This window comes from Ursus americanus, chromosome 18, assembly GCF_024610735.1.
Source record: "Ursus americanus isolate L20-20 chromosome 18, mUrsAme1.1.p, whole genome shotgun sequence".
NCBI lineage: Eukaryota > Metazoa > Chordata > Mammalia > Carnivora > Ursidae > Ursus > Ursus americanus.
In genome coordinates, this window is record NC_142144.1 from 35,467,437 (window position 1) to 35,490,216 (window position 22,780).

The following is a 22,780-nucleotide window of genomic DNA, read 5'->3' on the forward strand; positions in this document are numbered from 1 at the left end:
GCCATTTCTGATACCAACCCCATATGTGTATAATTAACAAGGTCCCGATGTCCTATCTTGCCAATTTCCTATTTGGCTTAGTGAGGAAAAGGAACATCCATTATCCCAAAATTGAGATACTTTTAGCAGATGATGAACTCCTCATATTAGTAATTTTTTTTAAAAAAATCTTGGTAGTTATGGGGCGCCTGGGTAGTGCAGTCGTTAAGGGTCTGCCTTCGGCTCAGGGCGTGATCCCAGCGTTCCGGGATTGAGCCCCACATTAGGCTTCTCCGCTAGGAGCCTGCTTCTTCCTCTCCCACTCCCCCTGCTTGTGTTCCCTCTCTCACTGGCTGTCTCTCTCTGTCAAATAAATAAGTAAAATCTTAAAAAAAAAAAAATCTTGGTAGTTATGTAGGCAGTGAGAGCCTTCTGAAGACCATAAGATTAGGCTTTCGCAATCACTCAAGCAGGAGATTAAGAACCTGCATCCACACAGTGAAAATGGAAAAGAATGGATGAACTAGAAAAAGAAATCCAGATAAATGATAAAACATGGGGACAAATGGAAGGTAAAGGGAAAATGACACCTTGGCTTGCACATCAGACTACCTGGTAGATAATAATTCCACTAAAAGACAAGGGGGCACAAACATGTGGCTTTTACAAGCAACGAAGAATATTTGAACACTAGGTTCTAGACAACACTGTGGGTATAGCGGGGAGTGTGGGTAGACGATCTCATGAGTTTTTCCCTTTTGAGTTTAAGGCAATATGTGAACATAAGACAAGGAGAGTGATCAGAGCCTCAGGAGAGGAAGAATAAGAGGCTAGGGGCACCTGGGTGTCTCAGTAGGTTAAGAGTCTGCCCTTTGGCTCAGATCATGATCCCAGGGTCCTGGGATCAAACCCCACATCATCGGGCTCCCTGCTCAGGAGTCTGCTTCTCCCACCTCCTGCTCGTGCTCTCTTTCTCTCTCTCTCTCTCTGAAATAAACAAAATCTTAAAAAAAAAATACATAAGAGTATTAAAAAGAGAGAGAGACTAACCTTCAAGTGGTCAGGAAGGGTACTAGTCAAACAATAGGGGATGCAAAGCATTCTGCTCAGAAAGCATTCTGCTCACATATTAGGGGGAAAAAAAGACTTCAGGGGCATTGGTTTCAGATCTTGATGCATTTGTTATTCTGAACACTAGAAAGAAAGGATCAAGGGACAAAAACCAGTATGTCTTTCAGACTTAATTCTTTCTGAACCCACAAAAGGAGACAGTGTGAAGAAGTCAGATGGATTTTTCATGCATACAGATGAGAGGGCAGGGGCAACAAAGGAGACAAAGCCAAAAGTCTACTTAAACTCCAGCAGAAGTATTAACATATAACACAGAGAACTAAAGAGGGAGCAGCAATAGACAATTCCACTGATTATGAGCCCAGGAGAGAGTAGCTCAGCCAGAGTTAGGCGACCCCAATGCAGAGCCAGAAACTATGTTGGACAGACCCTTACTTTTCCACTGCATCTGACCTATTACTCCTAAATAATGCTCTCCTTTTTTATTTTGCTAGGCTAAGGGGACGAATACTCCAAAACTTTCCTAAAAGCTGACAATTCTATAATAAAGTAATAAAAGGCAAATATTAAGAAACAGAGTGCTTATGGAAAGAAGAGGTTAGAAGTAGAAGAGAATATGATAAGTAGGAGGGGACAGGAAAAAGGAAATACAAAAAAGTGAGGTGAGACAAAGAACAGAAAAAAGGCAGATGAGGGCAAAGACCAGAGTTTCAACCCTGACATCATCCCTGATCTCCCGAGAAAGAACCTCCTGGCACCACCAAGGCTGATTAGAAACTAACAAGGGAAATTAAGAAAAGCCTTGAATGAAAGAATTGTGCTTTCAGTGTGGCAGCGACAATTCCTTGCTGGCGCTACTGTACTCCACACCACTGCAGCTGAAACAGAAAACTCCTGGCTTCACTGAGAAAAAGAACCTAAGTGTAGGTTTGGTTACTTAGCCTAAGGAGGACTTGTGGGCTAGGTTGAGGGCAAAAATTGAAAAGCCCCTGGAAAACTAAAAGGCTGGGAAAATTAACTCATTCAAGTATTTACTGAGTGCCTTTAAGTACAAGGCTAAACAACACAGAAGATTCAGAGTATATAATCAGTCTAATAGGAGAGAGAAAATATGGATACAAATACAAGGAAGTAAATATCATGAGAACAGTACAACCCAAATGCTATACGAGTTGAAGGTAAGGTCACTTCCTGTTAGGGTGAGCAGGGAAAGCTTTATGAAGGAGACAACTTTGAAAGACTGGTAGGTTTTCAACAGGTGAAGTTCAGAGGGGGAGGGGAAATACCTCCTAAAATCTGGATAAAAACAATGGCATGAAAAAAGCCCAAAAGTGAGAAAGCCTATATATATTTTTGAGAAACACTTTGTAGCTCATTTGGCAGGTACATAAAAGGACATGGAAGGGAATGATAGAAAATAAACCTGGGGAGAGTAATCTAATCCAGGGCAGAAATGGGCCCAGGTACAGAGCAGGCACTCAAACAATACTGAATGAAATACTGAACAATGAGGCTTTCTGGTTATGTGGTGCTCCTGGATTGAATCCCTGTCTTTAAATCCAGAATACAGGTAGAAATTTATCAGCCTGAGAAAAAAGGAAAGAGAATTCAAACCATATTTTTTTCATAGCTTAGTTACTTTTTTCTTTGAAAACCTTAAATTATCTCACTTCTCTTAGGCTGCCTTTGAGCAATTCCCTAGTGGAAACACTAAGGATTCAAATCACAGAAAGTACATATTTATAAGAAATTCCAGTGACGGAACAAAAAAATTTGGTCCTTCTTAGCACCTGGTGGATACCTAAGCACTGGGACTCAACCAAACACCCTGTAAGATGTGTAACACAGCCAATAATATCAGCCTAAGGCTGTGGATCTTGCTGGAAAGAACTAACTGCCCACTCTCAAAGTTCTAGAATGAAGATGCCCTCTAGCCTACCTGGGCTGCTTCAAGCAAAGTCAAACCATGTCCTCAGTCTCTCGTTCACAAAAGTAAATTTCCAGAAGGAAACTTCTTCTAGTCACTGCACTCCTTAGCCAAGAGAACAAGGGAGAGGGTTTCCTACACTAGGTGTTGATGATATTACTTATCTCTGGGAAGGAAAAAATCTAGAGATAGTGTCAAGATTATAACTGGGACTTTGGTTTGAAATTTCCCTCTCTCAATCTCTCTCTCTCTCTCTCTCTCTCTCTCACACACACACACACACACACACACACACACACACACACACAGAGTCTTCAAAAAACCCAGCAAGAAAGGGGATAACATTCCACTGCATGTAATGGTCTTTGAGATTTAAGTAGGGGAGGAGACGGGAGTGGAATTATATACACTTGTATGCATGAACATCCAGCTTCATAGTTCAGAGGGAGTGTGTTAAAGGGTAAAATCAAGAAAAGTATAAGGAATTCAATTTCTTACGTACTCTGCTGCTCTCCCCAGCCCAAATAGGTCCAGTGACCTAAGAAAACCGCAAATGGTAGCAAAAAAGAAGAGTGACAGAGACAATTTTAGGAATAATTCAAAGACCATTTCCCCATCCCACCAATGATTATACACCTTACCTTGCTTGAACCTGCCCTACTTGTATCACATTAATTTTACATAACACGTAAAGAGCCTTCTGCCTTCTGTCAAGCATGAGACAAATCTACAAAATACCCTTGCTCTAATTCACTGTATAGAGAATAACAAAAAACCGCTTCTACACTCTTTTTTTAAGTTTTATTTAGGGGCACCTGGGTGGCTCAGTCGGTTGAGCAACTGCCTTCAGCTCAGGTCATGATCCCAGGGTCCTGGAATTGAGCCCCCTGTCAGACTCCCTGCTCAGCGGGGAGTCTGCTTCTCCCTCTCCCTCTGCCCCTCCTCCAGCTTGTGCTCTCTTTCGCTCACTCTCGGATAAATAAAATCTTTAAAAAAATAAAACAAAAATAAAAATAAACAAAAAGTTTTATTTATTTAAGTAATTTCTACACCCAACGTGGGGCCCGAACTCATGACCCTGAGATCAAGAGTCACACACTCCTCTGATAGCCAGCCAGGTGCCCCTGCTTTTATACTCTTTTAAAACTCCTTCTGGCCTAGGTCCCAGAACATCATCATTTAAGAGCTAATATACTCTTCCTTATTCAAAATGACAAAAATTCAACCTCTCTCTAAGAAATCCTTCCTGTCTCTTTGTTCACCAAACCTGAGCCTACCATAGTATTTCCATGAGAATCTCAGACCATACAGTGGAAAAGAGAGTGATTCCCTTGTCTGGGAGTGATGATGTCTAACTTTGATGCTCTCTACTGAAAATTAAAAGGCCAAAGAATGGCATTAACATCTAATCTTCCAATAGGTAATAAAACACTGTAGCCTTCTGCTCAGAGAGAATCATTTTTTCAACTGCCTACAAAATTTAATAAAATCCATTAAAATACAGAAGCTTTGAAAGATGAGAGAAAACTGAACAAAAAATTTCTACTCATTTTTCAAAATAAAAAATTCAATGTTAATTATATTTAAATTCTATTCCATACCCAAAACTGAATTTGAAGCAATGTCACACACACACACACACACACACACACACACACACACACACACACAATCACTAAAAATAGGTCTTTATCCCAAGAAACAAGGAATAATTTAGGTTCGTAATTAAGAATATGAATACTCAAGCCAAAGCTAAGTTCTTCTAGCTCTGCCACTACTAGCCATATGGTCTTAAAAAAGTTATTATAGATATTTCTTCAACTGTAATATAAGAATATTATGAATCTCATTGGTTACCGAAGGATTGTAAGAGAAAATGCATGTAAAGTACCTAGTACAGGTCCCTGGAACAGGGCAAACAATTGGTATTTCTTGTTGTTTTGTCATGTTGCCAAGGTTTTGCTTGCCTTATCGGTTCCTAATAAATAGGTAACAGGAAGATCCACACATTGACAGCCCTAGTATCTGCTGAGGGATTGTCTATGTTTGGGTTAGAAAGTCCTCAGAGTTCTGAGGGTGCAGTTCCCTTGAAAATTTGCGGTTAAGACTCAAAATTCTGGAAGCACTAAATGATGCCAACAGAAGCTGGTTTCATTACCTGAGCTAACTCCCAATCCTGGAGATATAGGACTACTAATCAGTCACAGTCCACTTAATGTAACTATATACTGAGAGTCAGTTTTCTTCCTATACTTACCTTTTTCCTACTACCTCCATCTCTTCTCCTCATCCCTCAGAAAGAATATGTTAGCTTACTGTGCCATTTTTTAAATTTTAATAATTTATCTAACTTTCTAACCATAGGGAGAGAAAGTGTTTAAAAGAAAATTCTCCTAGATTACATCATGGTTGCCATAACAACTCTGAGACGGTAATTACCTTGCTTCTTTAAAAAAGAGAGAGAGAGAGAGAGAGAATCCCCGAGAACTTCAGAACATGCCTATTAACCTAGCAAGTGACAATTCTCACTGAAACTCTCGACCCAAAGGAGCCTCTCATTGCTGGACACTGCCTCCCCTTGAATGCACCACAGCACTGCACAGCAGTTTCTTGTACATAGTAGGTGCTCAATACATATCTATTATATGATTAAATCAAATGATTTGATGCCATCTACTAGGTCCAATCCTAAGCCATGAAAATAATAGTTATGTTCTCTGACCAACCAGTTCCCTATTTTCACTTCAATGTGGTACCATTATAAGAGAAACAACACCAGTTTAATTAAGCAAGTTTCCTTCCCCACTTCAAAAACACACGAAAACATCTCACTAGCCAGTAGGACAATTACTGAGGATAGTTAGGTTTTGCTAGGCATAAGTACCAATAAAGGGGTTGAGAGATGTTCCAGGAAATGTAAATTATACATGCAGAAGCACATTCAGCGAACTTAAAATAGTTCTACCACATCTGTATAGGACACTGCAGGATTATTAAAGAAACTAATCAAAGGAGGTGCCAAGCAACGTTTAGAAATTTAGTAATGTTAGGAATTTGGAATTATCTGGAGGTTAATGCAGAGCCATCCGGTTTTTCTTTTTGTTTTTTAATTCCAGTACAGTAAACATACAATGTTGTATTGGCTTCAGGTATAGAATATAGTGATTCAATAATTCTATACATTACTCAGTGCTCATCACAGTAAGTGTACTTTTAATACCCTTCACTTATTTCACCCATCCCCCCCCATCTTCCCTCTGGTAATCACCTCTTTGTTCTCTATAGTTAAGAGTCTGTTTTTTAGTAGTGCCTAGGTGGCTCAGTCAGTTACGAGTCTGACTTTGGCTCAGGTCATGATCCCGGGGTCCTGGGATCGAGGCCCACATAGGGCTCCCTGCTCAGTGGGGAGTCTGCTTCTCCCTCTGCCCCCCCTCCACTTGTGCTCTCTTACTTGCTCTCAAATAAAATCTTTTAAGTTTGTTTTTTAGGCTATCTCTTTATTTTTCCTTTGTTCATTTGTTTTGTTTCTTAAATTCCACATATGAGTGAAATCATATGGTATTAAGCATGGGAGAGAAGAATCAGATTTGTCATTTTAGAAAGAGAATGGTGGTACAGTGTGGCCAAAAGTTTGTAGGGTAGATGGACTGCAGACTGGTGTCAGGGAGGCTGGTAAGGAAGTTACTGCACTCACCTAATGATGGTCTGAACTAGGAAAGTGGCAGAGGGAGTTGAGAGATACATTCGTGAGGTAAAATCAATAGGGTTTAATAAGTAATTAAATGCGGGAGGTGAGGAGAATAAAGCCTAAATAATATTGCCTAGGTTTTTAGCTTGAGCTCCTAAGTGGATATGACATCATTCATTAAGAAGAGAAATACGAGAGGGGCAGATTGCAGGAAATGATGAATTCAGTGTTAGATTACTGGCTTTGCGGTATCTATGAGGTATTTCAAATGATATGTCTGAGAAGACAGCTGGATATATGTTTGTGGAGCTGAGGAAAGATAAGTGGAGTTGTAAGTTTTCAGAATAAAAGCTGCCATGAAGACAGAGATTTTTCTGCTTTGTTCCTTGCTGTATCCTTAGTGCCTAAACAGTACTTGGCACAAAATAGCAACTCGACAAATATTTGTAAATTAATGGATAAAAATTACAATGCAAGTAAGAAAAAACAATGAGGCAGGTGTGCCTGGGTGGCTCAGTCGGTTAAGCGGCCAACGCTTGATTTCAGCTCAGGTCATGTTCTAAGGGTCCTGAGCTCGCGCCCTGCATCAGCCTCCACCATCAGCAGGGAGTCTGTTTCGGATTCTCTCTCTCCTTCTACCTCTGCCCCTCCGCCCCCACTCTGTCTCTCTCTCCTTTTTGTGAGAATGCAAAGTGGTAGGGCACTTTGGAAAATAAACTGGGCATTTCTTATTAAGTTATATATAAAACCATAAAACTCAGCAATCCCTCTCATATGTATTTACCCAAGAAAAATAAAAACATGTTCACATAAAATCCTAAACATGAATGCTCACAGTTGCTTAATTCATACTAATAACTGTAAACATAAACGTCCATCTGCTGAATAAACAAACCATATATCCATATAGTAGACTGCCATTCAGGAATAAAAAGGAATGAACAGACACACAGAGATGAATCTCGAATGCAATATGATTAGTGAAACAAGCCAGATTCAAAAAGCTACATACAATATGATTCTACTTCCATGACTTTCTGGAAAAGACAACACCATAGGGACAGAAAACAAATTAGGGTTTTCATGGGCCGGGAGTGGGAGAGGTTGACTACAAAAGGGTCTAGAAAACTTTTAGGGTTGATGGAACTGCTCTATATCTTAACTATGGTCGTGGTTAAAAAACTCATGTGTTTGTCAAAACTCATAGGACTGTACACTAAAAGGGAGAATTTTACTGTATATAAGTTGTACCTTAATAAATCTGACTTAAAAAAAAAAAAAAAAGGAAGAGTCCATGAAGAAGCCTGGGAAGAAACCAAGAAAACCATGGTAGTGTGGTCTCTGAATCAGAAAAAAAACCAACGTTTCAAGGAGGCAGCGGTTAGTAAGTGTTAAGTGCTGCAGCGTAGTCAAACAAAATAAAACTGAAAAAGGCCTACTGGATTTAGAAATAAAAAGGTTACTAAAAACTTCAATAGAAATTTTAATGAATCAAAGTTGGAGTATAGACTGTTAAGAAGCAAATGGAATCAGGCAACATGATGCTCCCAGCTTTATTTTTCTTTTTCAACATTTCCTTGGTGATTCAGGGTCTTTTCTGGTTCCACACAAATTTTAGGATTGTTTGTTCCAGCACTTTGAAAAATGGCATGGGTAGTTTGATCGGGATGGCACTGAAAGTATAGATTGCTCTGGGTAGCATAGACATTTTAACTATGTTTTTTCTTCCGATCCATGAGCATGGAATGTTTTCCCATCTTTTTGTGTCTTCTTCAATGTCTTTCATCAGAGTTCTGTAGTTTCTAGAGTATAGATCATTTAACCCTTTGGTTAGGTTTATTCCAAGGTATCTTGTGGTTTTTGGTGTTATTGTAAATGGAATTGATTCCCTAATTTCTCTTTTTTCAGTCTCATTGTTAGTGTATAGAAATGCAACTGACTGCTGTGCATTGATTTTATATCCTGCCACATTACTGAATTGCTGTATGAGTTCTAGTATTTTGGGGGTGGAGTCTTTCAGGTTTTCTACATATCATGTCATCTGTGAAGAGAGACAGTTTGACTTCTTCTTTGTCAATCTGAATACCTTTATTCTTTTTTACTGTTGCTAGGACTTCTAGTGCTATGTTGAACAATAATGACCAGAGTGGGCATCTTGTCGTGTTCCTGATCTTAAGGGAAAGGCTCTCAGCTTTTCCCCATTGAGAATGATATTCGCTGTGGGCTTTTCATAGATGGTTTTTATGAAATTGAGGAATGTACCCTCTATCCCTACACTCTGAAGGGTTTCAAACTATACTACAAAGCTGTGATCACCAAGACAGCATGGTACTCGCACAAAAACAGGCACATAGAACAGAATAGAGAGCCCAGATATGGACCCTCAACTCTATGGTCAACTAATCTTCGACAAAGCAGGAAAAAATATCCAATGGAAAAAAGACAGTTTCTTCAATAAATGGTGTTGCGAAAATTGGACAGCTATATACAGAGGAATGAAACTTGACCATTCTCTTACACCATACACAAAGATAAATTCTAAATGGATGAAAGACCTCGATGTGAGACAGGAATCCATCAAAATCATAGAGGAGAACATAGGCAGTAACCTCTTTGACATCGGCCACAGCAACTTCTTTCAAAGGCAAGGGAAACAAAAGCAAAAATGAACTTTTGGGACTTCATCAAGATAAAAAGCTTCTGCACAGCAAAGGAAACAGTCAACAAAACAAAGAGGCAACACACGGAATGGGAGAAGATATTTGCAAATGACATTACAGATAAAGGGCCGCTATCCAAGATCTACAAAGAACTTCTCAAACTCAACACCCAAAAAACAAATAATCAAGTCAAAAAATGGGCAGAAGACATAAACAGACACTTCTCCAAAGAAGACGTATGAATGGCTAACAGACACATGAGAAAATGTTCAATATCATTAGCCATCGGGGAAATTCAAATCAAAACCACATTGAGATACAACCTTACACCAGTTAGAATGGCAAAAATTAACAAGGCAGGAAACAACAAATGTTGGAGAGGATGTGGAGAAAGGGGAACCCTCTTACACTGTTGGTGGGAATGCAAGTTGGTACAGCCACTTTGGAAAACAGTGTGGAGGTCCCTTAAAAAGTTAAAAATAGAGCTACCCTATGACCCAGCAATTGCACTACTGGGTGTTTACCCCAGAGATAACAGACGTAGTGAAAAGAAGGAACATATGCACCCCAATGTTCCTAGCAGCAATGTCGACAGTAGCCAAACTGTGGAGGGAGCCGAGATGCCCTTCAACAGACGAATGGATAAAGAAGATGTGGTCCATATATACAATGGAATATTACTCAGCCATCAGAAAGGATGAATACCCACCATTTGCATCAATGTGGATGGAACTGGAGGGGATTATGCTAAGTGAAATAAGTCAAGCAGAGAAAGACAATTATCATATAGTTTCACTTATTTGTGGAACATAGGACTAGCAGGGAGATCATTAGGAGAAGGAAGGGAAAAATGAAGGGAGGGAAAACAGAGGGGGAGATGAACCATGAGAGACTATGGACTCCGAGAAACAAACTGAGGGTTTTGGGGGGGGGGCTAGCCCAGTGAAGGGTATTAAGGAGGGCACATATTGCAGGGAGCACTGGGTATTATATGCAAACAATGAATCATGGAACACTACATCAAAAGCTAATGATATACTGTATGGTGACTAACATATCATAACAAGAAAAAATAAAATTTTTAAAAATAACAAATATGCACCCCCCCCCAAAAAAGCAGCAAATGGAAGCACATACAATGCAATAAGGAGACATCAAAAGATTCCACAATTCATACAGTAAAACACTGAATGTGAGCAAGGTGGTAGACATTGCTTATCACAGATGCCCCAAAAAAAGCAAGCAAGGAACAATGGCCAAATGTGTTACAGAAAAAACTGAGTACACAAGAGCTTCTTACAGAACCAGCAACAAATTGGGCATTCACACATACAAAATGTGTGTCAAACTGACAATTATAATGAGCATGCTAATGTTTCCCACTTCCCTAGAGCCTCAAATCTCTTCAGTTCACATATTTAACAAGTGAATAACCAATTACCCTGTAGCTCAGTGGCACCTGATGCTGAGAGTCAGGCAGTCTAGAAAACTAGAGCCTCCACTGGCAAGGACATTGTATTTACAATGTTATGAGCTCCATGCAGATTAGCTTTACCAAGTGTACCTTAAGCCCAAAACCACTGAACTCCCAACACTTCAAAACCAGAAACCATAAGACCATTTCAAAATTCCTCTCTACTTTATCTCCCATATCCAATTTGTCAACAAGCTTAATAGTTAATTCCACTCAAGTCTCCTTCCTACTGTCCCTCTTCCTAGGTTTCACAGTCCTTATCGAGGAACTCATTACCTCATGCCTGAATTATTACAGATTTTGGCTGAACTTATGGCCTTCTAATCTCTGTCCCATTCAATCTACTGAGCAGACGGCAACTAATTTTCCTAAATCCAGCTTCTAATCACATCATTGACCTTTTAATAATTTATAACCTCTCACTATGTATAAAAGAGTATATCTATCTTCCTGGCTTTCAAGTCCTCTATAATCTGATACCAAATAAATATCAAATCATACTGTCAACCACTCACCCAAAACAAAGTCATTATTGGCAAACAATACCTATACAGGCATTGTCACAGTTCCAATGCTTGCCACACTTGAGAGATAGAGGAATGAGCCTGATTTCCCCTATTTGTCCTTCAACTTCTGAAGCTGGAATGTCCTTCATTTCCACAGCTTGTTGGTGTAATGGAAGTGGTTTTGAGTTTTGGAACCAGATAAACCTAGGTTCAAAGCCATCACTTAGTAGCTGTATGACCTTAGGTGGGTTAACTTTTCTGCCCTTGCATTCACCATCTATAAAAAATGAAGAGTAATACCACTTACTTCTCAAATTTGCATATTGAAAATCATGTATGTAGCATTTAACTCCATGTGCTAGACAAATGATAATTACTCAGTAAATGTTCCCTATTCTCCCTTATTTGGTTGGTACTCATTCTTAAGTGCCTTTTAAACATTTTTCCTTAAACAATGCTCAATGGCTCTAGTACAATCTTATCAAAACAAAAACCATCTCCCCATTTCTTAAAGTGTTAAACACACATCTACCCATGTGATCCAGCCATTCCACTTCCAGGTATTTAACTAAGAGAAATGAAAGCATACAATCATGCCAATGTTCTTATTATTCATAATAACGAGAAACAACCCAAGTGCCTATCAACAGGTGAGTTGATAAACAAAATGTGGTATATCCATAATAGAATACTACTCAGTAATAAAAAGAAATGATTTACTGATAAACACAACGAAATGGATGAATTTCAAAATCCTTAAGCTGAGTAAAGGAAGCTAGATACAAAAGAGTATATAGGATATGGTCCCATTTATACAAAACTCTAGGAAACCAAATTTAATCCACAGTGACAGAAAACCTATCAGTGGTTGTCTCGAGCCAGGAGTGGGGAGGAGGATGAACTACAAAGGGCATGAGAAAACATTTAGAGGTAACAGAAATGTTCTGCATCTTGATGGTGGTGGTAGTTTCACTGGTATATACATCTATCAAAACTAACCGAACTGGACACTTCAAACGGGTGTTTTTTATAAATATATCTCAATAACGTTGATTTTTAAATTTTTTAAAGATTTTATTTATTTGAGAGAGAGTGAATGAGAGAGTGCGTACACAAGTAGGGGGAGAGGGGTAGAAAGAGAGGGAGAAGCAGACTCCCTGCTGAGCCAGGAGCCCGATGTGGGGCTTAATCCCAGGACCCTGGGATCATGACCTGAGTTGAAGGCAGATGCTTAACTGACTGAGCCACCCAGGCACCCCTCAATAAAGTTGATTTTAAAACAAACAAACAAACAAACAAACTTTTTTCTTCTTAAAAAAAAAATTCAGAAGTTTAAAAAAAATTAAAATAAAAAAATTAAAATAAAAAAACCCTACTTTAGAACTTCTCTTATCGCTTGCCTTTGTCCAATCCATCCATCCCTAGCCTAGGTTGTAAATTCCTAGAGTGTAAGATTTAAGTTTTATACTTCCTTTATATTCCTCCTAATGGTTGGCACAGAAATCCTATACTGAAGGAGAAACAACTGCATAAAAGCAGGTTCCTCTTGGTACCTGGGTGGCTCAGTCAGTTAAGTGTCCGCCTTCAGCTCAGGTCATAATCCCAGAGTCCCAGGATTGAACCCACATCAGGCTCCCCCACTCAGCAGAGCCTGCTTCTCCCTCCCCCATCTCGTGTGTGCACATGCGCTCTCTAATAAATAAATAAAATCATAAAAAAAAAAGTAGGTTCCTCTTAATCAAAGCAGGGTCTTTAAACTTTAATAGTTTTTATGAGTCTTTTTATTGTGTTATGTTAGTCACCATGAAGCACATGATTAGTTTTTGATGTAGTGTTCCATGATTCATTGTTTGCGTATAACACCCAGTGCTCCCTGCAATACGTGTCCTCCTTAATACCCATCACCCCCCTCCCCTCTGAAACCCTCAGATTGTTTCCTGGTGTCCATAATCTCTCATGGTTTGTCCCCCTCTCTGATTCCCTTCTCTTCAGTTTTCCCTTCTTTCCCCTAATGTTCTCCGTGCTATTACTTATGTTCCACAAATAAGTGAAAGCATATGATAATTGTCTTTCTCTGCTTGACTTATTTCACTTAGCATAATCCCCTCCAGTTCCATCCACGTTGATGTAAATGGTGGGTATTCATCCTTTCTGATGGCTGAGTAATATTCCATTATATATATGGACCACATCTTCTTTATCCATTCGTCTGTTGAAGGGCATCTCGGCTCCCTCCACAGTTTGGCTACTGTCGACATTGCTGCTAGGAACATTGGGGTGCATATGTTCCTTCTTTTCACTACATCTGTATCTCTGGGGTAAACACCCAGTAGTGCAATTGCTGGGTCATAGGGTAGCTCTATTTTTAACTTCTTGAGGGGCCTCCACACTGTTTTCCAAAGTGGCTGTACCAACTTGCATTCCCATCAACAGTGTAAGAGGGTTCCCCTTTCTCCACATCCTCTCCAACATTTGTTGTTGCCATTCTAACTGGTGTAAGGTGGTATCTCAATGTGGTTTTGATTTGAATTTCCCTGATGGCTAATGATATTGAACGTTTTCTCATGTGTCTGTTAGCCATTCATACGTCTTCTTTGGAGAAGTGTCTGTTTATGTCTTCTGCCCATTTTTTGACTTGATTATTTGTTTTTTGGGTGTTGAGTTTGAGAAGTTCTTTGTAGATCTTGGATAGCAGCCCTTTATCTGTAATGTCATTTGCAAATATCTTCTCCCATTCCGTGTGTTGCCTCTTTGTTTTGTTGACTGTTTCCTTTGCTGTGCAGAAGCTTTTTATCTTGATGAAGTCCCAAAAGTTCATTTTTGCTTTTGTTTCCCTTGCCTTTGGAGATGTGTCATGAAAGAAGTTGCTATGGCCGATGTCAAAGAGGTTACTGCCTATGTTCTCCTCTATGATTTTGATGGATTCCTGTCTCACATCGAGGTCTTTCATCCATTTAATCTTTGTGTATGGTGTAAGAGAATGGTCGAGTTTCATTCCTCTGTATATAGCTGTCCAATTTTCGCAACACCATTTATTGAAGAAACTGTCTTTTTTCCATTGGATATTTTTTCCTGCTTTGTCGAAGATTAGTTGACCATAGAGTTGAGGGTCCATATCTGGGCTCTCTATTCTGTTCCATTCATCCATGTGCCTGTTTTTGTGCCAGTACCATGCTGTCTTGGTGATCACAGCTTACAGCATGAAATCAGACAATGTGATGCCCCCCAGCTTTGTTTTTCTTTTTCAACATTTCCTTGGTGATTCAGGGTCTTTTCTGGTTCCATACAAATTTTAGGATTGTTTGTTCCAGCTCTTTGAAAAATGCCAATGGTATTTTGATCGGGATGGCATTGAAAGTATAGATTGCTCTGGGCAGCACAGACACATTAATAAAAGAAAAGACAAGAACCATATGATCCTCTCAATTGATGCAGAAAAAGCATCTGACAAAATACAGCTTCTTTTCCAGATTAAAACCCTCCAGAGTGTAGGGACAGAGGGAACATTCCTCAATTTCATAAGGGTCTTTAAATTTTAATAAAAATTATTCGACAGTACACGTGGATGGCTCAGTCTGTGGAACATGTAACTCTTGATCTTGGGGGTTGTAGCCTGAAGATCCACCTTGAAAATAAAATCTTTAAAAACAAAACATAACAAAATGGGGTGCCTGGGGGGCTCAGTCAGTTGAGTGTTCAACTCTCGATTTTGGCCCAGGTCATGGATCTTGGGGTTGCGAATTGAGCCCTGCCTCAGGGTCCATGCTGGGCGTGGAGTCTGCTTGGGATTCTCTCTCTCCCTCTCCTCCACCCCATTCATGCGCTCACTCTCTCTCTCTCTCAAATAAATAAATAAATAAATACAAACAACACATTTAAAAAATAATTGATACTCATGTTATAAAATGCAGATACCTAGACCCTACTCCCAGAGATTCTAATTCAAAACCCCTGAAATGGCTTAAGAATCTATATTTGTTGTTGTTGTTGGAATCTGCCTTTTCAGTAAGAAGCTGGGGACTCTCATGCCAACTATTTTAAATTGCAATTTGAAAAATGCAACTGTAGAATTTCCTATATGAAAAAAGCCAGTCTCTCAGTCAAAAGCATAGTCCTCCTGCACTGATGGAAGAAGAGGCAGCCAGACGCACTATCCTATTAAGCTCAAAGACCAGTTCAATGCGAGCATACAGGTAAGTGAATAAATTCTAGCAGGTCCAGGACCCAATTAAAAATGAATCCTCTTTCGGGGCGCCTGGGTGGCACAGCGGTTAAGCGTCTGCCTTCGGCTCAGGGCGTGATCCCGGCGTTATGGGATCGAGCCCCATATCAGGCTCCTCCGCTATGGGCCTGCTTCTTCCTCTCCCACTCCCCCTGCTTGTGTTCCCTCTCTCGCTGGCTGTCTCTCTCTCTCTGTCAAATAAATAAAAATAAAATCTTTAAAAAAAAAATGAATCCTCTTTCATAGAAGGCAAAGCTTCTTCACTTATCCCTGTTGACTAGGCTACAGCAACATACTCACAGGCGTCTTGTTCTTGTTTCTAGTGGAAAATGTAAGAAATCAGAAATAGTCACATTAAAAAATAAGGTCTATAATTACCAAGCAAAACACCCCCAGGCAACTGTTACATCACCAATTAATAGTCCAGTGTTGGTCAATTTTTCCAAGATAATGAAATGACAGGATATTTGACTTCAAGTGAACAGCCATCTGTCTCAGCAATGTCAGGACTCAGCTATTATTACTAAATTATAGTACTTACTGGGTACCTCACTAAGGACAATAAAGTCAACCATTAGAAATTATTCCCTTCTCCCTTTCAAGACAGATTAAATAAGTACCATGGAACTTTTCCTTCCATTGAAAATAGTTTTCAAAAAAATCTGTAATAAAATGTACTTCAAACTTAACATAAGAAAAAAAAAACCATTAACCAACCTTCTTTGTGAATATGTATTAAAATACAAGCAAATTTAACATAACATTATAGTAAAATAATAATTTACCATAATCAAATAGGGTATCCTACAGGAAAACAAAGATGATTTATTAATAGAAACTGATTAATGAATTCATCACATTAATAAGTCAAAGGAAAATACCCATGAACAACTGGGTAAGTACTACTGAACAATTTCGAAATGTTCAAAATCCACTCCTTATTTTTAATATAGAAGCTCTATTGAAGTATAAGATCAGAGAAGTACACAAATCATAAGTGTATTGTTTAATGAATACTGTGAACACACTCATGTAACCAGCACACAAACGAAGAAACAGAATAGACCTACATCCAGCAGACCTCTTCCTACCCCTTTTCAGTCATTCAACTAGCCTTTTTTTTTTTTTTTTAAAGTAGGTTCCACAACCAGCGTGAAGCCCAATGCAGGGCTTGAACTCACAACCATACATCAAGACCTGAGCTGAGATCAAGAGTTGGACGCTTAACCTACTGAGCCACCCACGTGCCCCTCAACTAGCTTTTGAACCAGCTATTTCCACTTTCCCCGGAGAGCCACATCACTAATTTCCTCACCTCCAAGTTTTACTCAAAGTCATCTTCTCACTGTGGCTTAAACACTAACTACCTTATTTATAATTACAACCCAATTTCAATTCCAGCATTCTCAACTGCCCTTCACCATCTACTCTTTTATTGATCTACTCTCTAAATTCCTATATAATTTCCTTATTCATTATATTTACTGTCTGCTTCCTCCCACCCAGGATCTTGGTGTGTTTTGCTTCCTGGTATATTCCAAGCACCTAGAACAGAACCAAGAACGTATCAAAAAATGTTTGTAAGGCACTTGGCTGGCTCAGTCAGAAGAGCACCCAACTCTGGATCTTGGGGTCACGAGTTTGAACATAACAGTGGGTACAGAGATGACTAAAAATAAATAAACTTCAAAAAAAATGTTTGTAGAAGGAAAGGATCAAGAGCTAGAGGGAAAAGGGGAGGAGAGGGCAAACGGGGCAGTGTGGCTGGATGTGAGAAAATCAGTATCAGCAGTACAAATACAGATACAATCTTTCTAGAGCGTAATTTGACAATATCTAACAAAACTTAAAATGTGTATATTCCTTAACTCAGTAATTCTGCTTAATATAAATCCATTAATTCAACTAATATTATTGAACAAAGGCACTAGGAATACACAAATAAGCATTTTCCTTACTTACGAAATTTATAGCCTAGAGAAGAAAAATATTAATCAAATAATCATACATACTAAGTACTATGAAGGAAAGGTACATAAAAATACGTAAAAGAATATATAATAAGGAAGGGGAGATTCATTTGCATATTTATAAAAAACATATTTATACAAAGTTGCTCACTATAGCACCATTTTAGTAGCAAAAATTTGGGAAAAATCCAAATATCTACCAATAGGGGAGGAGTGTTAAGTTATACATTTCAACTGGAATACATAGAGTTTGAATTTCATCAATCTTCTGGTGCAACACCAATTTATAAAAAAATAGAAAGGACAGAAAACGTAAATTATGCTATGGGAATATAGAGAGCAAAATTCACAATATGGGAAACTGTGAATCAAACAAAGACATGTAGTTAAATGGCTTCATTGCCTCAATAAAAAATTGCAAGGAAAATTAAGAGATGGAGGAGGAACCTACAGATTAAAAAAGAATTATATCAAAAAGATAAAATAAGGGGCGCCTGGGTGGCACAGCGGTTAAGCGTCTGCCTTCGGCTCAGGGCGTGATCCCGGCGTTCCGGGATCGAGCCCCACATCAGGCTCTTCTGCTATGGGCCTACTTCCTCCTCTCCCACTCCCCCTGCTTGTGTTCCCTCTCTCACTGGCTGTCTCTATCTCTGTCGAATAAATAAATAAAATCTTAAAAAAAAAAAAAAGATAAAATAGGCAAAAATATATTCTAATGTTTAGTGATGCACACTAGAGTGATAAAACATAAAGCAAGGAAGTCATTGTCATAAAGGTTGGTAGTTACTTTTAGAGAGAAGGAGATCAGGATTGGGAAGGGGCATGTGGAGAGCTTTCTAGGGTGCCTGACAAAGGTTATTTTTTCCCTATCTTATATGAATTCATTAAACATTTGTTTTATGAAGTTGTGTATCTGTGTTACATTCTACAATAGATTTTTTTGATGCATCAAACAAACTGGGTATATCATTACAATTACCACGATCTGATTATTTCATTCCCCTGAAGCCTTCCAAAGTTCCTCACTATCTTCAAGATAAAATATAAATAGCTTGCTTTGGCTTTCAAACCCAGCATCATATGAAGACTCTACACCTCATCCCTGACCCTGCCCCACATTTATCCCCTGCCCTCAAGTCATCCAGAATTTTCAACATGCTTATAAATCATGCTTTTTCATGTTAGTGTCCTAGTACCATAAACTCTTTTCTCCTTTACTTGACTGACTCCTACTCATCTTTCAAAACTCAATTTATGCCAGAGGTTTTGGAGAAAGGAAGGATGAATAGGTAGGGCACAGGGAAATTTTAGGGAAGAGAAACTATTCTGTGTCATATTACTAGGGTGAATACATTTGCCAGAACCCAGAGAACATACAATGCAAAGAGTGAACTATAATGTAACCTATGGATTTTTGTTGACTTTTAAATTCTTTTTAATTTAAATATCATTTTCTCTTGGAAGACTTTCCTAACCATCTAAAAATTGGATTAAGTTTTCTTCCTCTACTATTCACTTAATCACATGGTAGTAAACTTCTTTTCCTCTCTGGACCTGAGCTCACTAAGGTCAAGGACTTTCATCTTTATACCCCCAGTGCCTAGCATGGTTCTTGTTATGAGGAAGAGGTGTCTAATAATTACTTGTGCAATGAATAATTCTAATAATTGTTGATCTCTACAGTATTTGTTAATCATGTTTTACTAATCAAATTCATTTCTTACCACCCCAAACCAATTAAACAAATAATAACAAACCAAAGATGACCATGTTTTTATGGGAATAACAGACTGTTCTATATATACAACAAATCCTGTGCCCAAGTTAGGCAGTTAAGTGCCGTCATCAAATGAAACTTTATTTTTTTTTTAAGATTCTATTTTTTAAGTAATCTCTACACCCAACGTGGGGCTCAAACTCACAACCCCAAGACCAATAGTCACTTGTTCCACCAACTGATCCAGGCAGGCACCCCTCAAACTTTATTACATTAATCTGACATTTTTAACATACATAATTGTGTGCCATAGTAATTGAACAGAAATGATAATAAGTTGATGTAATAACTACAATTAGCCACCTCAAATTCTTTTTGAAAAAGACAGGATAGAAATAAATGAGTCAGAAGACTACAATTAACATTATTTTTATCAGGCAAACCATATTGTTACAATTTCTCTCTTTTCTTTGTTAGTTTGCCAACACCCATAATCATCATCACTATCAACTGCTTATACAGATACCACATGTACAGGGTAAAACTCATCACCCACTCTTACTGACAGAAGTCCCAGACTCACTGCACTGCCCTATTACTAAAATAAGACTCCCTGTACACTCTGTGGAGTCTACAACCAGTATATTTTCCTGACTCTGAGAGTCCTAGCCCTGGAATAAATGTTGCAAAACCATGAGCTGACTGATCCTTTACTCCCACTACCCAGGGAAGATGTTCCAGCCAGTTATTGGCCAGGACTAAGGGAGTGGAGTGGTCTGTCTTTTGAATTCTCCCTTCATACTTTTCTTTTATCCTACTATGAATGTCTTTCTCTTAAATCAATACATTCCAATTAGCTTCTTCAAAAGCCATCTCTAAACTCATGTCTTCTGGAAAGCCTTCCTGAAGAAACTACATAACATTCTTAACCATCTGCTTCTTCCTCAGCCACCTCAGGAAGACAGGTGCCCAAATTAACTCTAAAATAAATGTACTTCCCTGGCTCCTGGGTGGCTCCGTCAGTTAAGAGTCTGCCTTTGTCTCAGGTCATGATCCCAGGATCCTGGGATCAAGCCCTGCATTGGGCTCCCTGCTCAGCGGGGAATCTGCTTCTCCCTCTCCCTCTGCCCCTCTCCCTGCTTGTGCTCTCAATCTCTCTAAATAAATAAAATCTTAAAAAATAAAATGGTTAGTTTTATGTAAATTAATTCCATCTCAATTTTTAAAATGCCCATTAATAGGGACTGGTTCCCTACATGTAGTGTATATTAAATATATTAAGTGAAAAAAAAAAGCAAGGCATGTTAACATTGTGCAAAGCATACTACCACTTGTGAGGGGGGCTTTAAGTATATTATTTATGTTTGTGAATGCATAAACTCTTTCTAGAGAAATCCACAATAAATGGCAATAGTGGCTGCCTCAAGGCAGAAACTGAATGGCTAAAGGATAGGGTAGAGAAAAAATATTGTTTTTCATAGCATACACTGTATCTTTTGATATAAAAATGAAATTAATACATGAGGTTCCTTTAAAAAATAATAATAAAAGGGCAACGAGGGGGTCCTAGGTTCAAGGTAACCAAGAATCAGCTATCTAGGGAACGCCAACATGATTAGGATACTTTAATGCAAAAGCCAGAGTACAAATAAAAGTGGTAAATGGTGGAAGAAAGATGGCAAAGAAAGAATATGAGTTCTGAGATTTTAGAAATGAGAAGGGGAAAGTGGCGCCTGGGTGGCTCAGTCGCTAAGCGTCTGCCTTCGGCTCAGGGCGTGATCCTGGCGTTCTGGGATTGAGCCCTGCATCAGGCTCCTCCGCTGGGAGCCTGCTTCTTCCTCTCCCACTCCCCTGCTTGTGTTCCCTCTCTCGCTGGTTGGCTGCCACATAAATAAATAAATAAAATCTTTAAAGAAGAAGCCCACATCCCTAAGATCCCTATAAAACAAGGGGCACGGCCTGGGACCCAGTCAATAATTTGGGCTCTGGAAACCCCGCAACCTCTCTTCATCAGAATGACAAGAAGGAGAAGCCCCCCCCAGCAAAGAAAAGACAGTGATTCTGTGGCCTCTGCCACAGAAATAATGGATATGGATGTAACCAAATTATCAGAAATGGAATTCAGAGTAACGATGGTCAAAATGATGAGTAGAATTGAAAAAACTATTAACGAAAAGGTTACTGAGAATATAGAATCCCTAAGAACAGAAATGAGAGCGAATCTGACAGAAATTAAAAATTCTATGAGCCAAATGCAGGCAAAACTAGAGGCTCTGACGGCCAGGGTCGCAGAAGCAGAGGAACGGGTTAGTGAATTGGAGGATGGGTTAATAGAGGAAAAAATGAAAATAGAAGATGGTCTTAAAAAAATCCACGCCCACGAATGTAGGTTACGGGAGATTACTGACTCAATGAAACGATCCAATGTTAGAATCATCGGCATCCCCGAGGGGGTGGAGTAAAACAGAGGTCTAGAAGAGATATTTGAACAAATTGTAGCTGAAAACTTCCCTAATCTAGCAAGGGAAACAAACATTCGTGTCCAAGAGGCAGAGAGGACCCCTCCCAAGCTCAACCATGACAAACCTACGCCACGTCACGTCATAGTGCAATTCGCAAATATTAGATGCAAGGATACAGTATTGAAAGCGGCCAGGGCAAAGAAATTTCTCACGTACCAAGGCAAAAGCATCAGAATTACGTCAGACCTGTCTACACAGACCTGGAATGAGAGAAAGGGTTGGGGGAGCATATTTAAAGCTCTTTCAGAGAAAAACATGCAGCCAAGGATCCTTTACCCAGCAAGGCTGTCATTCAGAATTGATGGAGAAATAAAGACATTTCAGAATCGCCAGTCACTAACCAATTTTGTAACCACGAAACCAGCCCTACAGGAGATATTACGGGGGGTTCTATAAAAGTAAAAAGGCCCCAAGAGTGATACAGAACAGAAAGTCACAGCCAATACAAACAAAGACTTTACTGGCAACATGGCAACATTAAAATCATATCTCTCAGTAATCAGTCTTAATGTAAATGGTTTGAACCATCCCATAAAACGCCACAGGGTTGCAGATTGGATAAAAAGAAATGACCCATCCATTTGCTGTCTACAAGAGACTCATTTCAAACCCAAAGATGCATTCAGACTGAGAGTAAGGGGATGGAGTACCATCTTTCACGCAAATGGACCTCAAAAGAAAGCTGGGGTAGCAATTCTCATATCAGATAAATTGGATTTTAAACTACAGACTATAGTTAGAGATGCAGAAGGGCACTATATTATTCTTAAGGGAAGTATTCAACAAGTGGATATGACAATTATAAATATATATGCCCCCAACAGGGGAGCAGCAAGATACACAAGCCAACTCTTAACCAGAATAAAGAGACATATAAATAAAAATACATTAATAGTAGGGGACCTCAACACTCCACTATCAGAAATAGACAGAACACCCTGGCAAAAACTAAGCAAAGAATCAAAGGCTTTGAATGCCATACTTGACGAGTTGGACCTCATAGATATATATAGAACACTACACCCCAGAACCAAAGAATACTCA

At 39.1% G+C, this 22,780-nt stretch overlaps 1 protein-coding gene across 4 annotated transcripts in view; it reads right to left on the minus strand.

Annotated features, from left to right (window-relative positions):
- Window positions 1-22,780, minus strand: part of UNC13B (unc-13 homolog B) — a 228,085-nt gene that overhangs the window by 117,540 nt on the left and 87,765 nt on the right. For 2 of the 4 annotated variants that reach the window (XM_045780792.2, XM_087869575.1), the window contains exon 8: window positions 3,480-3,515. The exons of the other annotated variants lie outside the window; for them this stretch is intronic. In XM_045780792.2, the coding sequence (XP_045636748.2) occupies window positions 3,480-3,515 (36 nt within the window). The remainder of the gene's footprint in view (window positions 1-3,479; window positions 3,516-22,780) is intronic. 4 annotated transcript variants of the gene reach the window in all.